This window comes from Balaenoptera ricei, chromosome 2 (genome assembly GCF_028023285.1).
Source record: "Balaenoptera ricei isolate mBalRic1 chromosome 2, mBalRic1.hap2, whole genome shotgun sequence".
NCBI lineage: Eukaryota > Metazoa > Chordata > Mammalia > Artiodactyla > Balaenopteridae > Balaenoptera > Balaenoptera ricei.
In genome coordinates this window covers 63,671,983-63,688,809 of record NC_082640.1, presented here as the reverse complement: position 1 = coordinate 63,688,809, position 16,827 = coordinate 63,671,983, and the positions used below count along the sequence as shown (strand labels likewise).

At 42.4% G+C, this 16,827-nt stretch overlaps 1 protein-coding gene across 5 annotated transcripts in view; it reads left to right on the top strand.

Annotated features, from left to right (window-relative positions):
- Positions 1–16,827, top strand: part of NEO1 (neogenin 1) — a 250,724-nt gene that overhangs the window by 228,746 nt on the left and 5,151 nt on the right. For 2 of the 5 annotated variants that reach the window (XM_059912799.1, XM_059912796.1), the window contains exons 22-25: positions 4,394–4,541; positions 8,802–9,040; positions 9,619–9,711; positions 13,179–13,337. In XM_059912799.1, coding sequence (XP_059768782.1) covers positions 4,394–4,541; positions 8,802–9,040; positions 9,619–9,711; positions 13,179–13,337 — 639 coding nt within the window. The remainder of the gene's footprint in view (positions 1–4,393; positions 4,542–8,801; positions 9,041–9,618; positions 9,712–13,178; positions 13,338–16,827) is intronic. The other 3 variants (XM_059912801.1, XM_059912800.1, XM_059912797.1) reach the window with 2 other exon arrangements.

The following is a 16,827-nucleotide window of genomic DNA, read 5'->3' as shown; positions in this document are numbered from 1 at the left end:
TGCTTTCAAAAATAAACCCTTTAGTGGGATTAGCTATCATCTAGAACAAGGCAGAGAAATGCTTTGGAATCAATAATTTCTCCCCACACTACTTACTGCAGTGTTTTTAGTTTGGGAATTCTAAAAAATTATTACCAGTCTCCAAGCCATCCTAAGAGCTGATGCTTTCTAATTACTTAAATGATGACACCTACTTCTCTACTGAACGTCACCATTTGTAAGTTACTTTCACACATGAAATCACATTTGATCCTCATAACACCATGGTGAGGCAGGGAGAACAAGTATCATTATTCCCATTTTATACATTAAGAGACTCAGCGGAGAGGTAATGTGCCTGGATCCACCCACATATTCTGGAAGTCCTAGAACCAAAACCCAGGTCTTCTGACTTCAGATTGTGCCCTTTCCACTGTCACACGCAGCCTGAAAGGCATGGGGTTCTATACCAGATGTGGGAATCCAGGATGGCAAAATGTCCACAAAAGTAGTTACTAGAAATGACCCTTACTGTCTCCTCACTTGTAGAGTAATTTTACTCCAATAAGAAAAAAAAAAAAAGAACATATGGAAGAGAAAGGAAAAGAGTTTCTAGTCCTCTGGAAACTCCTGATCTAATTGTGGAAATAAAATTATCTCAGTCTCCAGTATCTATTTAAATAAAAAGTGGTATTGCCCAGACTTCTGTGAAATCAGCCAGTTCTTAGGAGAGCCAGACAAATTTGCTTGCTTCAAGAAATTTTTTTTTAAATGAGAACCTCATTCTTTTTTTCTTAGTTAATTAATTAATTTATTTTTTAAATTGTTTAGCTGTGTTGGGTCTTCGTTTCTATGCGAGGGCTTTCTCTAGTTGCGGCAAGCGGGGGCCACTCTTCATCGCGGTGCACGGGTCTCTCACTGTCGCGGCCTCTCTTGTTGCGGAGCACAGGCTCCAGACGCGCAGGCTCAGTAGTTGTGGCTCACGGGCCTAGTTGCGCCGCGGCATGTGGGATCTTCCCAGACCAGGGCTCGAACCCGTGTCCCCTGCATTGGCAGGCAGATTCTCAACCACTGCGCCACCAGGGAAGCCCTCAAGAAATTTTTAGGCTCTGAGTTCTAGGACTTTATGAGTTTCTCCTCCTGGGATGCATATGTTACATTTTTGTGCTGTCCACAGTATAATATTCAAGGCTGTGAGAAAAGCAATTATTTCTTTGTCTTATCTTTCATTTATGCATTCATTCATTTATTCACACATATTTCTAAAGGTTCAGGTTCTATGTAACAGGCTGTAGGAGCAGGAGGATTGAGTAACAAACTACCTGATAGAGAAAAGAGAAAGCTTTGTAGAACAGATGATCTCTGACCCAGATTTTAAAAGGCACAGAGAAGATTGCTAAATGTTGAGGAGGGGGTTGAACATCCTAGGACACAATAAAAGCACGTGTGGAGGCATGACAGTTTAAAACAGCCTGCTTGGACATGGAGGCAACCTAGGTGTCTGTTGACAGGTGAATGGATAGAGAGGGTGTGGCGCATATGTGCAATGGAATATTACTCAGCCATAAAAAGGAGCTAAACTGAGTTATTTGTAGTGAGGTGGATGGACATAGAGTCTGTCATACAGAGTGAAGTAAGTCAGAAGGAGAAAAGCAAATACCATGTGCTAACACATATGTATATGGAATCTTAAAAAAAAAAAAAATGGTTCTAACAAACCTAAGGGCAGGACAGGAATAAAGACACAGACGTAGAGAATGGACTTGAGGACACGGGGAGGGGGATGGATAAGCTGGGACGAAGTGAGAGAGTAGCATTGACATATATACACTACCAAATGTAAAATAGCTAGTTAATGGGAAGCAGCTGCATAGCACAGGGAGATCAGCTCGGTGCTTTGTGACCACCTAGAGGGGTGGGATAGGGAGGGCGGGAGGGAGACGCAAGAGGGAAGGGATATGGGGATATATGTATACGTATAGCTGATTCACTTTGTTACACAGCAGAAACTGACACAACACTGTAAGCAAGTACACTCCAATAAAGATGTTAAAAGAAAATTTTAAAAACCTGCTTTCTCCAGGGATCACACTGCCTAGAGACAGGATAGAGAGTCTCGTGTTAGAGAAGGTAGGTTAGAACCAGCCTGTCAGAAGCTCAAGCGCTGATGCTAAGAAATGTGAGCTTCCTCATGTAAGTAACATACGTAAGATGTCTGATACTACTGGTAAACTGTGACTTCCACTTATTGAGTATCTACTACTGTTACCCTGACGACAGCGGAGAGTGAGTTGGGTGTCACGAGTATGAAGTCAGAAAAGAGTGGTTTGGAAGCTGTTGCGATAGTCCAGGTGAGCCTTAATGTCCCTGGTAGGAGGGTTGATGCTCCCATTGGCAGCTCATTCTTACTCTATTTTAAAAGGGAGCTTTTGGCCAGCTCAGAAGTTAGAGGTCAACTGCAATTAAATGAGAATTTGTCTGTGTTGAATGCAGGAAAGAACTGCCACCACCACCTCTGCTTGCCTCCCACACCCCAGCTCCCCAGCCTCTGATTTGCAGTGCCTGCCCCACCACTTCCCCACCCAGTAACTCAGCACTGCTGTTAATAAAAGTTTTATGTAAAGCCCTAGTATGGTCTAATTGTATTGGCTCCCAGTTCCATAGTCTTTCCCAAATATAAAAATGTTATTTTGTTGAAGGTCAGTGTGTACAATTTAAGTTGTCTATCTGCTGACTTTTTTCTCAGAAATGAAGGACAAAAGTGATTAAAGCAAATGTAGAAGAATAAGCTCTTAAGCTGTCAAAATTATCTCACATTTAGGACTGTGCTTAGTAGCCTATAAAATCATAGAATCAAAAGTGAAAGGTCCGCTAATCCAGTGTTATGGAAGGGATTCCCACAATAAGTATAGTTTGGATTAGATCGTAAGTTTATAAGCCAGGTTGTATGTGAGAATCACTTTAGGAGCTTTTCTAAGAACACAGGTTCCTAGGCCATACCTTCATGGTAGGAATTTCTTCCACAACATCCCAGACGGGTAGGATGACTCTTCTTAAGTACTTCTTCTAGTGACTAAATACTTAGTCACTAGCAATAGTTAAGCAAAACAGCTCATTCTGTTATTGTACAGCTTGATTATTAGGGCAATAAGAGAGAGTAACTAGAAGAAAAGATGTCATATATCCATGGTGGTTAGATCTGTGTAGAGGGATTTCCCATATTTTATAATATGAACATGCATAACTTTTATAACGAGGTGGGAAGCAAAGAACTATGTTTCAGAAAATGGAAGAACAAGACTACAAAAGGCCTTGATAAAAAGCTGAGCCTCATCCTGTGAGCAGTGAGGGAACAATAATAGGGAGAAGAAGAAGAAAATCTGTTTCTTCAAGGTCCTGAATGATGTGGCCTCTGCACACCTCTCCAGCCTCACCTTCATGTTTTTTCTGCTCACTTCCTTCTCTCTAACTTTGCATATCTCTCTTTGCTTCAGCAATACTGGCTGCCTTTCTCTTCCTTGAACATGCCAAGCTCATTCCTGTCATAGGATCCTTCCACTAGCTATTCCCTCTGTATGGAATGTTCTTCCTCCAGGTCTTTGTATGGTGGGATCATTCATGTCATTCAAACCTCAGCCCAAATGCCATCTCCTCAGAGAAGCTTTTCCCATCCATTCAATCTAAAATAGCCACCCAGTCACTCTATATCATATACCTTCATTTTATTTTTTCGTAGCACTTATTACAAACTAATAATTTCTTATTTGTTTATTGTCTGCCCCCACCCCTACCTATCTTTGTTGTTCACTGTTGCATCCTTAGTACCTAGAACAATGCCTGGCTCGTAGTAACCACTCAATAAATATTTGTCAAATTAATGCATATATACAGACTTACTTTTTCCTAAAACTGAATAAGAAAATTAACTCTGCATAGACTGTGTATTTATAAAAAGAGAGACATTATTTTTCAAGTAATTTTTTTGTGATGGCAGACATCTATATGTTGGAAAAAACCTTTTGTTTTCTATGAATGTACATTTTTAAAATAGTTTTGCAAGTCAGAAAACTAAAATGATTCACAAATGGTGCTCTATAAAATGAATTTACATACAACATAAGACACCAGGAGACAGACGCCCTTACTTGTCCAAGCACAGTGTTCAGTATAACTTGAGAAACTTTTATTGAACACCAGCTTTGTGCAAGGTACTGTGCATAGGGCAGAAACTCCGCTCTCTAGATTTCATAATCTAGTGGAGATGACCACGTTCACGAGGCACTTTTATACAAGGCACGGCGATGACTGTTGTCAAGAAGCTCACAGAAGTATCTATACTCACATGACGGTTCTGTAGCCTGACCTTATGCTAGAATTCTCTAACGCTAGCAAGCGTACGGTTCTCCCTTTCCAGGCAGTAACAGCCCTCATGGAAGCCCCACCTCTCCTCTAGACAGTAACATGCTGCTGGTCATCATCGTTTCCGTTGGCGTCATCACCATCGTGGTGGTCGTGATCGTCGCTGTCTTTTGCACCAGGCGTACCACTTCTCACCAGAAAAAGTAAGGAGCCCCAGTCGTAGCCCATACATTTTCTTGTATGTATTCTTTTGCTTCTATGTGACTTCTGTATCTGGAGCTGTACACAGAGTTAAAACATAAAATATGTGAAAAGCGACGTTTTAAATCTTTTTAAAGGAAATGCAGAATGGTTCCTCTTATTAAGTGTGTGTCATTCAGGGTCCTGGCAGGAAAGAGGTGGCACACTGAAAGGGGGTGAGGGAGGCTTTAATGAAGGGACCATTTACAACGTCCTAGGTGGGGTTAGCGTCAGGCAGCAGCGTTCAAGGGCCAGCAGCAGTGATAGGCCACCGTCACCCTTAAAAGGGCGAGGGGTTTTTCTGATAAAGAGAGAGCTGTTTTCAGGGATCTGAAGCAGCGGGAGAGGGCTTGCGACGGGAACCGTGTGGGGTGGCAGGAGTGTAACTACTGCCAACCTGTAGCCCAGCAGTGAGGGGGCAGGAGAGAAAATACCTCCTACCTTCCGGTGTCTGGCCTGTGCATTCTACCTGCCAAAGCAACTGGAAGCCAGGGACAGAGTTACCATGTAGATATAGTTCATTTAACTCAGCCTCTCAAGTCACAGAGCCAAGTAGACAATCGATCTGGAGAGGAAAGTGGACACTGTCCAGCCTTGTTGGGGGCCCCTTTGGAAGACTGTCTGTCTCTGTGCACACAGTGAACCAGATGCACAGGAGTTTGTGGAATTTCATGGCACAAATGTCAGCTGAGATGGACGGAGACCATAGACCATAGACTCTAAATCTAAGCTTAAGAGTATTTTTAAAGAAGTGCTACCAAGTGTAGAAGTTGAGGTTGGGACTGCAGGAGGTGGGGTGGGGGGAATGCGGTGGAGAGATGTATTGATTAAATGAACGAGAAAGGATTACTTAGAATCAGCATATCACATTAGCAGAGAGGTCAGGTGGCTTGAGCTCTGAACTCCTCTGGGATTTTGAGGCTTGCGGCTAATTGTCTAGAGGAGATAGCAAGGTGATTCCATAATGTGGTGCTTGATAACAGCCTACACTCCTGAACCTGAGAGAATCCTTGACCCTAGGTCATATTCTACTCCTATCTCTGGCCAGCAAGACAGATGCCATAAAAAAGGAGATTCTTGAGTTACCCCTAATAGCAAAAACACAGTATGGGTAATAGAACAACTTTAGTTGCAGTATCCTAAAGGATCGTAAGATGGAGGTATTGCTCCATAAAGAGAAAAGAGAAATTCATGTCTGTGTGATTATCATCAGACCTGGTCTGCCCAAGGCAAGGATGCGTGTATTTAATAACGATAAATCTGTTTGTTTTCAAAATAGAGGGCAAGTACAAGCTACCATCTAACTGCTACTAGTAATGGCTTTATGTCATTTTCTGTAGGTTATGTGATGTTTTTAATCTTTCTTTTGCCCAAATAAAATAGCTTTCTATAGCTTACATTCATCATTTTTCCAAGAGAATGGGGGCTCCCTTTATAAGCCTCTTGATTGCTGCCTCTTACAGCTTTCCCTACCTACCTTTGATTGTAGAAAACTGTTTCTCTTTAAAACCTCAGAGATTACATTTTTCTATGCTACAACTTTTCTATAAGCTTCTTTTCCAGCATTTCCCATTTATCTTTATGGACTTGATTTTACATCTAGTTTTAGACATCTTGAGATCCTTATTTAAAAGAATCTGAAAAAACAAAATGACAGAATTCCTTAATGTTTGGGGGGATTTAAAATTCAAAGTAAATAAAAAATAAAGTACTTAGTCTTCAGATTGAGAGGTAGGAAAATGAGTTTGTAATAGGCTCTGTACTCTGTATTTGCATCTGCAGGTCCTATAATTTGTGTCCCTTTGGTTAAAAGAATTGTATCAAGTCTTCATAGAGCTTTCCCCTCCTCCTCCCCCAGTGACCTGCTTTCCAAGTGTTCCATTGACCATCGAAAATATGTGAGCTTTTCTTAGTACTTTTCTTCCTCTTTAATACCTGAGGCACCTCCCATTTCAGTTGTAGTTGTTTATAGACTCTTACAACCTCAAAGCTGACAGAGTATTTAGAGTCTAGCCCCTTGTAGTTTCTCAGCACATCCCTCTATAGCCCCCTCACTCTCAACAGACAAGAACTACCTCAGTGTACCACCATCAAATCTAAAAACCTTTCCATGTTGGGAATAATCATTTTCTCCCCCTTCCTCCTGTCAGAGACCAGTTCTCCACTTACCGTCTGGATCCCAGTGTCTCCTGCTTTCTGAGACCTTGTACTTGTGGTTGTCCCTCTCTCCAGCACAGCTAACCTCTCACTCTCTATTGGCTCTGCCCCTTCAGCATGTAAGTGTGCTCAAACTTCTTCTATCTTAAGAAATAATTATAACCCTTCCTCTGTTGCGTGGTCCTTACCACCAACCACTTACAAATCTCTATCTTTCCCTTCACCACAAATTTCTCGAATACTTGTCTACACTCACTTGTCCATTTTTTCACTGCCCATTCATACTTCAGTCCTTTCTAATCCAAATTTTGCCCCTACTGCTTCAGCAGAATTGCTTTTGCTGAGGTCACCAGTGACTTCCATATTGCTAAAGGCAAAGGAAATTTTTCAGTCCTTATCTTAATCTCTCAACACTGAACACAGTCAACTACTCCTTCCTTCTTGAAACATTCTCTTGAATTCCGTGATTGTGTGTTCTTTTTCGCAGCCTCTCCAATCTACTCAGCCATCAAATACAGACATTCCTCAGGGCCTGGTCCTAGAATTACTCTCTTCTCTTTCTACGCTCTCTCCTAGTGATACCTGCTCCTTTGGCTTCATTTACTTCTGAATTTCAGCTACTCCCATATTTCTCTCTTTAGCCAAGGCCTCTCTCTTCTGAGTCTCAGGCTTGCCTCAGTCTCAGAACCAATTACCTGTTTTATGTTTCATCTTTAGTGTCTCAGAGCCACTTAGCATGTCCAAAACAATTTATAATCTTTTCTGTCAAACCTGCTTCTCCCCAGTGTTAGTAAATGGGTTAAGCCAGAGACCTCGGCATAATCCTTTATTTCTCTTGTTTCTTTATTCCTATCCTTTCCCACATCCATTTTTTCACCAAGTCTTGTCATTTTGGGCTCCTAAATGACCGCCAAATCTCCCTCTTTCCTCCATTCTCACTGTCCCAGGCCACCATCAGTCATGGCTGAGATCATTGCAGTTGCATCCTAATGGCCCTCCTGTTTTGTCCCCTACCCCTCAGATCCATTCTTCACATCCCAGATGGTTTAAATTTTTAACTCAGAGTTCATCTCCTTACTCTGCTGCTTAAAACCATTTAGGGGTTTCTCTTTACTCATAGAGGGAACTTCAGACTCTTGGCGTGGCTCTAAAAGCCCTTTATGATCTAATCCCTGCCCATCTTGCCAGCATCATTTCATATCCTTCTCCCCATGGTTCATACACTCCCACCACTCAGGACATTTTACAGTCCCTCTAACACACCAGGCTGTTGCTGTGTGCTTCAGGGCTCTGACATAATCTGATTTTACCACCTGGAATGCACCTTCTGCCCTGTCCCATTTAGGTCTTAGCTTAAATGTCACTTTTTCCTTCACATTTTTCCTGTCCACTGTATCTCCAGCTATTAAGAGGTTACTATAACACTTGGCATTTCATTAAGCTCAGAACATTTAAAAATAATAGTTCAGTGTCTGTCTTCCTCACTTGGCCAGAAGTGCTGAGGGTACAGCAATCCAGCATAGGACCTGACATACAGTAGGTACCTAATAAATGCTTATTGAGTTGGGTGAGTGACTTAACGGAGAAACTAAGGCACAGAAAAGTCGACACTGTCATCCCCATTCTTGACTTTACCCAGTTGGTGGTCCTAGTTTGAGTTACCTAAAATGTAGTTCCCTTCCTCCTTTATAAGCAGACTCTATGTCTACTCCATTGTTATATTTCTAGTTAATGGGGTCCTTTCTCTATTGATTGGAAACTTGGGGAGAAACCTTTTGCTTTAGAGATTATTTGATTCAAAAATGCTGTCTAATCTGTTTATACTCAAAAAAAAAGTCACAAGGCAATATTCAAATATGCCCATGTACATACCTCTAAATATATGTGGACAAAGCAGAGATACACTTACTATTCCCAGAAGGAAACTTCTTGACTCTGTTTTTCTTGTTTGTTTGTTTCTGATTTTGCTTGAAGCATCTCTCAGAAGGGAAGTTTTAATCATTCAAACCTTTTGACTAATAATATTCAAGAGTTACTTTTAAAAATCCTCTTAATTTTGTACCTAGGAAACGAGCTGCTTGCAAATCAGTGAATGGCTCCCACAAGTACAAAGGGAACTCCAAAGATGTCAAACCCCCAGACCTCTGGATCCATCATGAGAGACTGGAGCTGAAACCCATTGATAAGTCTCCAGACCCAAACCCCATCATGACTGATACTCCAATTCCTCGTAACTCTCAAGATATCACACCGGTTGACAATTCCATGGACAGCAACATCCATCAAAGGCGGAATTCATATAGAGGTGCAGGTTTTTCCCAAATGTTTGGAGACTATTTTCATTTAAACCATTTTCCATTTTGTAAGGTTGCCCTAATTTGGTGATTCCTATACGAGGTTAGGGTTAAAGAAATGTGTGTTACAGAATCAACCTCTGATGAAGAATAGCTAGCTTGTTAGGGGGGAGAGGTTCTATACCCAGATGAGACAGTCTTCTAGCTCTGTTACGTCTCTCATCATGCTTCACCAACCTGACATTCAAGCATTTGAGACAACCTAGCCTATGTCTGTGCATTTCATTCAGTCCCTTCAGGTGGACCCCAGCTCTCATTGTGGTGTTCAGCATGTTCTTGGTCTGGCTGCTCTTCCTCACAGACCTGCAATGAAGCATGGTAGTCAGCGTTGTGTAAACTGAGTTGACTCAACAGGGACTCCTGTAATGCGCTAATGGTCATTTTCCTCTTTATTTCACTTTCTGCAGAAACACCTTGTCCCATTGTTGTTTGTGAGTCCTGAATCCCCCACTTGAACATGTTTTACTGCTGAGGCTGCTCGTTGGCCTAGGGCACGTGTTTGTAACCAGCCTCCATATTTAATGTCTAGGGCATGAATCAGAGGACAGCATGTCTACACTGGCTGGAAGGCGGGGAATGAGACCAAAAATGATGATGCCCTTTGACTCCCAGCCACCCCAGCGTAAGTTAAAAGCTTGTCTTTTCCCGAGGGCTGCCAATCTATCCAGTCATGTTGGGGAACAACTATCAATGATCTCTTTGACCTCACTTGATCCTAACACAAAAAATAATCTACCAAAGCTTTGGCACCTTGAGGGAATAAGTATCAAACATTTGCCATATTTTGCAATTAATGTTTATTCTTGCAAGTAGCTTCTTTAATTTCAGTGCAAATAAGCTAAGAAGCCAATTTCCACAAGTCTCCCAGGCATTAGGGAAGTGACCAGTCTCTTTAAAAGTACATCGAGTCTCTGCAGGAGAGATGGGGCTGAAGATGGCTAGATGTCACAGTATTCCTTAGGCTTCCCGATACATAATCAGTGTTGATAGGCACCTGCGGAATTTTTTTTTAGTTAATAGACGTTATATTTTAGAGGAGTTTTAGGTGGACAGCATGGAGTTTTTAAAGCAATATTTTTCAACCTTATCTGACCCATGCTTCACTTTCATAAGCATGAAAATTGCCCAGCCTCCTTTAATAATATTTTAAACTCAAAATAAGTTAACTGTCATGATTAAAAAACCAAAAAGCAATGGGACAGACCAATTATATTTTTAAACTAGTGTTTCTTCTCCCTGTTACTGTTTTCAAGGTGGGGAAGCCTTTCAGATTAGCTGGCACAATGGGACTTCCGGTTGAGGGTCCTCTGTGCCATTCTAGAGAGATAAGAAGCCACCTGCCTACCAATATCAAGTTTAAAAAACTATTTGATCTTGAAGTTATTTGCTCTGGACTGAACAGTAGGTTAGTAAACATTAACACTGTCAGATGCCTAGATTCAGATCCTGAAAGATCACTTTTTAGTTTAACCTAAATGAGCTTTTGGATTTTTATTCATTTCTTAAAAGATGTCCCATTTCAGAACTGTTAGCCGTCCCTGTTAACAAGTGACAGAGATTTTAAATAATCACAGATATCCTACACACAGAAGATGGCACCATACACTTGGAAACTGGTGGAATCCCTGAGAGTGTAAATGTCTGCACACACGCTGTCACTTGCATGAGATTCTAAAAATCAGCTTTGAAAGGGAAAGGGCCGATTTGCTAATAGGTCATTTCTGCACAAAGTAGTTTTTGCTTAGGGTCCATGATAAAAAAAAGAGGGGCCTGTACTTGGAAGTGTGCAAGGAAAACCGGTTTCCCTCTCATCAGAGGTGCCCTGGACGGGCTCCCCAGGTTTAGAAGTGTCCAAAAAGAGTAAATTATTCCATTCCAGTTGCTTTTGATTTATAAGAAGATGGTAGCTTGTCTACTTACTTGTTTGTTTTATATAAGACTTTAGTTCTTGCCTGAACTGGCTTATTTTTAAAACTTGTAAAATTTGACTACCCCTATTCCTAGATTTGTTACTTTTAAATATGTTACACAGAAAAGATGTGCTGTATTAGTTGATGGCATTCCTGTTTTTTTTCTTTTTTTGGTGTGGGAAGGAGTATGCATAAATGTACAGTATTACTTAATTTGTGCCTCAACAGTTGGATGAGTGAGTGGATTCTTTAATTCAAGAATCTGAAACCAGGTTCCCAGATATACTTGTGATCTTCAGGTTTAGAGATATGCTTTTCCCCACGTGGCTTCAGTCCTTTTTCACAAGCTGGGATTCCCTGGAGTCTGCATCCCCCATCCACCTACCATGGCTTTAAATGTCTGAGCACTGTTGAGAAAGGCTTGGTGGTGTCAGGATGAGGTTCCATCAAAGGCCTTGCACCAGAAGCATTGGATTCTGATTCAGCTAATAGCTAATGATTGCCAACTGTATTCTAGACAGGCACTTTCACATTTTTAATTTACTTAATTTGGAAAAACTGGCAATGCCTTAAAGTCAACTTTGTTTTTCTTTTGTGAGAGTTCTCTGTACCTAAAACACTTTCAAGTTGCACTTCTTAGATAAAAATCAGGAGGCTTTTCCCCTCACCCTAGCCTTAATTCTGGAAAACATTGATTCTGAAACGCCCTATTTCTGAAAACTACCTGTCTTCCCCTGGAGGAGATGCTGACTGCCAAGGTGCCCTAAGACCTCTCCTCAGCCAGGTTTTCCAAGTTGTGTTTTATTCCAAGGGACCACCTGCAGCTTCTGATCCCTGAAGGCAGGGAAAGCCCCGGATTAGTTTCCCAGGCCTTGAGCGGGGGAGGGGTAGCAGTGCTCCAGGGTCCCTGGCTGGTTGTGCCACCTGCTTGTTTGCACGTGGCAAAGAGAAAGCTGCAGAATAAAGGCCTCTATTTTATTGACTGGGATTTTCTTCACCAAAGTCATGTTGAGTGGCTCCCCAAAGATCTAGGGAGATTCTTGGTGACAAGACATTTTAATAGACTCCAGAGGCAAATTAAGTTTTATCACAAAGTTTGTGAAGTCCTTGCTTAAAGGGAAGAATAAAAAGATCCCATGTGTTTCTAGCCAACCCTGCCTGCTTACCTGTTTGGGGGATTTAGAGCTGGTTATCTTGATGTTAAACATTCTGCTTCTCCAGCTACTCTAAGGGAGTACCTAAGAAAAGTTTATATCCCAACTGGGCTTCTGATTTTGTTTGTTTGCATCTGTGGGATCGATAATGAAGCCTCATTAAAGAAGCACTTTGTCTTCATAGAAAGTTGTATGTGGAACATCTGTGTGAAAATTTGGATTTGTTTGCTAAATGCAGCAAATTGAATTCCTTAGCCAGTGTGGGAAGGAAAGAGGCAATTTAGGAAAAATCCATTTATCTTTTAATATGTGAATGGATGTGGCTGAGCTCCCAGACTGGAAGCAGGAAGAGATGGTGCCCTAGGCCTGTGTTTCATGCTTTTAGTTCTAGATTGGACCGTAAGAGTTCAGTTCCACTTGCATGCCTTTTAAGATGAAAACTGATTAAACAGCTACTATTCATTCAGCCTAAATACCTATTTCATGCTTCATTCAGCAAGTAAGAAAAGACAGAATGAATTAGGAATATACTCAAAGGAAAACGGACTTCTGTCTTTTTAAGCAAGAGAAAAAAATAATAGATACCCGAACCACCATTTGTTTGCTTATGGATTTATATTTTATGACATATTCAAGTAGATATTTTTAATAACTCATATAATAACTCATATAATCCATATTTATTGTAGAAGAATTGGAAAATAAAGATAAACCAAAAGAAATTTTTTAAAAAATTCTTCACCACTCTTCCCCACAAGATAATCACTGTTAACATTTTAGTAAAAATCTTCAGGGTTTTTTCTTTCTGTGTATATCTAGAGACGTATGCATAGGAGTGTGTTGATTTTTTAAAGCAAGTGTAAAACCCATGGCTAATTGTCCAAATTCAGCCAGCTGCCACCAAAAAGCCAAGGAAGTGGTCGTACAGTATGGGAGGGGGGCGCGGGGTAACTGCTCTTGAACTGTGATATGTGTGTGTCTGTGCAAGCATGTTAAGCATTTCTCTGTCTTGTGTTCATTCACAGCTGTGATTAGTGCCCATCCCATCCATTCCCTCGATAACCCTCACCATCATTTCCACTCCAGCAGCCTCGCTTCTCCAGCTCGCAGTCATCTCTACCACCCGGGCAGCTCATGGCCCATTGGCACATCCATGTCCCTTTCAGACAGGGCCAATTCCACAGGTGAGAGATGAGGATGGAGCCCCAGGCGGAAAGCATTCCGAAAAGCATCGGCAGGCTGCAATGGGGAGGACTTGCCCTGCTTAGAACGATTTGGAATTTTTTTTCAGTGTTATTTGTTTATCATAACGTTTCTGTTACTGACTCAAATTTGTTTCTATAAAATTCACTCCATTTTTTTCCTCTAAGTTTTAAGTGCTTAGGGCAAGGTGTTGTTTTGGTAAAAACGTAACTCTAATCACATAACCATGTCTTGTTTCCTCACCTTGCATCTTAATTCTGTCATATTTTCAGTTTGTTTATTTTTTTAATCCTCCAGTTTGAAAGGAAAATGTATTCTGGGTGATTTTCAGACACTAGATGTTGCCTTTGCCTAATGTTGGGAAGGTTCTTAGGGCAGCTATAAGGTAGTTCTAATGTTGGGTCTTAATTACTTACTTCTGCCGTGTTCCAAAGTAAGAGCAACACCTGGGACAGCAGGGCCAGTGGCCATGTTGAGCTTATGCATATTGTAAACCTCAGGTTGCCTAGTGGATGACTGAAATTAGAAAGGGCTCACAGGCATAGATCATCTCTAAAAATAGATAGGAAATTAGCCTGACGATCTGCAGTGTATTTAAAGATATACATTGCCAGACTAACATGCCCCAGTTTGGAAATCTTAAGAAACAGCTTTATCAAAACAGTTTTAAGGAAGAAAAAGTGAAGGTGAGAGGACAGCAAATGGAATAAATACTGTTCCTCATTAATTGAAAATTAATTTCCATCTTCTCAGTTTTAAGGTGCAAAAAAAACCCATTTCTCATCTATACAATGTACTCTTTTTCCATCATCTGAAACTTGTCTTTTAATATTTACATATGTTACTAGTAGAACTAAGTTTTGGTAGTTCTGGAAAATAGGGAATTTCAAGTGAATTCCATTTTAAAAGAACCTCAAAACTTCATGCTGGAAGCTTGGGTTGCCAGTAACATCCCTTCCTCCTTTACGTTTTGATCCATTATAAACATACCCAAAGCATCAAATGGAGGTCAAAGCTTATTAAGAGATGCCTGATAACTCTGAAAGTTATCTACTCCCAAACCTTTACTTGGTTTGGAGAATGCTGCTTGAACTCATGTCTAAAATTGGCCTCTCCCTCCCTCCAAATCCAGGTGTGGGGTCCTGCCTTTAGGGAAAGACAGTCTACAGGAGGCTATGGAGAACCAAAGGCTGCCTCACAGACATAATCTCAGATAGAACAGACAAGAAAGCAGCCCTCCAAACCTGCTCTTAGAAAGTGGTTTTTGTGTCCTGACTCTGTTTCTCCATTTTTAATGCAGAAAGACCTCACCCGCTGGGATATGGGCCTACCTAAGTGCATGGCAGGGTCTTCCCAGTCAGATCAGCCCCCTCCTCCTCCCTCTTGGACAAGGAGGGGGTTGAAGGTTGGCAAGAAGCATAGGGCTCCCGCCCACCCCTCGTCCAAGTGGTCCAGTGTTGATAAAAGCTTGGTTCTGTATGGATTCAGGCAGAAAGCAAAAAGAGGAAAAGTAACTATTTGTACCACTAAAGGGCTCCTTGTTTTAATGACCAGAGGAGATAAAAGAAGGTAAAACTTGTAATGGAGCCACTGAAGATGGATTTGAAATGTAGAGCAGGTATCTAGAAGTGATCAAAGTTCTCCTCCTGTTGTGTTTTCCTATGTTTCTAGAGCCCAGTGTTACCACAGACCTGTAGATATGGGCTTGGCATGACTAGACCTTGTCCAGGGCCGTCTTTGCTCTAGAGGGCATTGGCTGTGTCTTTTCCTTGGACGTTTACTATGTCACTACCACCTGATGCAGAAAGCGTGCTTTCCACTTGCCCAAGCGCTCGGCCACTGTGCACTTTGTGTGTCTTAGACAACTCTGAGAGGTCAGTCAGGAAGTAGGTCCCTCACCAAAGCAGAAGTTTTAGTTACAGCATAGTTTCCCTCGTGGGCCAGAGGTGTTGCACAATTTCAGGGCACACCCTTCACAGAGAATACAGTGTGCTGGTGCCCTCTGGAGTTGCTCCACACTCTGATTCATGTAGGCAACCCTCTTTTCCTTTTTCACGTTTCCCACCATCTCTGGCCCTCAGAAGCGTATGCATCAAATTAAGGCAGTTGAGGCATCCAGGGTAGGCCTGTGTGCCCAGAGCTGACTTAACATATCTGCCAGTACAATCTGACATGGTCCAGGCTAGAGCCTGCTCTCTCTCTCCTCATCCTTGTTACCCTCGCTAACCAGCTTCCACCCGGCCCAGGATCACACAGGGTGGGACCAGCAGCTCCCCAGGTGTGGCGATAGCTGACCTGAGCAAGCATAAGAAGTGGGATCCTCAGTGCACCCTGGAAAGGACGAGAAGTGACCTAGGCCTGGGAGGGTTATCACAGCCAGGCTCTCAACACCTGGGGAGGGTGTATGAGTCCCTCATTGCTGGGACCCAAGGCCTTTAAGTTAAGGGAGTAGCACTCATGACTGCCATGGCCCATCTCCTGAGAGCCCAAGGGAACAGATTCATTGCTATCTCAGCAACAAAGGCAGGGAAAGGTTGGATTTCTGCAGGTTGCTCATGCATTACTGCTTAAAAGCATTTATTTTCCTTGATAAGGTTGAGGACTCTAGGAATCAAGGGAGGCCCTCCTTCAGGCTACCTGGTGCAGCCTATGGCCCTGAGCTGGTATCCTCCAGACCCCTCCTCAGGGTGGGGATGGTGATCTGCACCAGCTCACACTGTTTGAAAGGTCTTCCTCATATGGTGTCCCTGGGACTTGGTGCTGCTTCTGCCCCTGCAGAGTCGGGGGACGGGTGGTATTGGGCATGGAAGAGCAGTGTGATGTGTAGTGGCTGGAGCATGGACTTGGGACTCGGGCAGGGATTCGGAATCCTGCCCCATCGGTTCTGTGTCCTTGGGCCGTGCTTAACCTCCCAGTGTCTAATGAGTTACGAGGAGGATTGAATGAGCCAATGAGTATAAAGCACTTAGCATGGTGCCTGGCTCAGAGTAAGCACTCGGGTAATTTACGAAGAAAAGAACCTTATCAATTACTCAAACCCTGTGTCTACCACTTCACATACATTTTCTTAATTAATCCTCGGTGAATTATGTGTTATTCTCCCTATTTTTATAGGTGAAGAAACAGATTCAGAGATTTGGTGACTGCCAAGTTCGCTCAGCTCGTATGTAGAGGTTAGGGTTCAGGTCTATCTGACTCCAAAGCCAGTGCTTTTTCTACCCCCCATGCTGCCTTCCAGAACAACTCTGACCCCTCTTCACATTTTTTTTTTAATTAATTAATTTATTTATTTTTGGCTGTGTTGGGTTTTCGTTTCTGTGCGAGGCCCCTCTCCAGTTGCGGCAAGCGGGGGCCACTCTTCATCGCGGTGCGCGGGCCTCTCACCGTCGCGGCCTCTCCCGTTGCGGAGCACAGGCTCCAGACGCGCAGGCTCAGTAGTTGTGGCTCACGGGCCTAGTTGCTCCGCGGCAT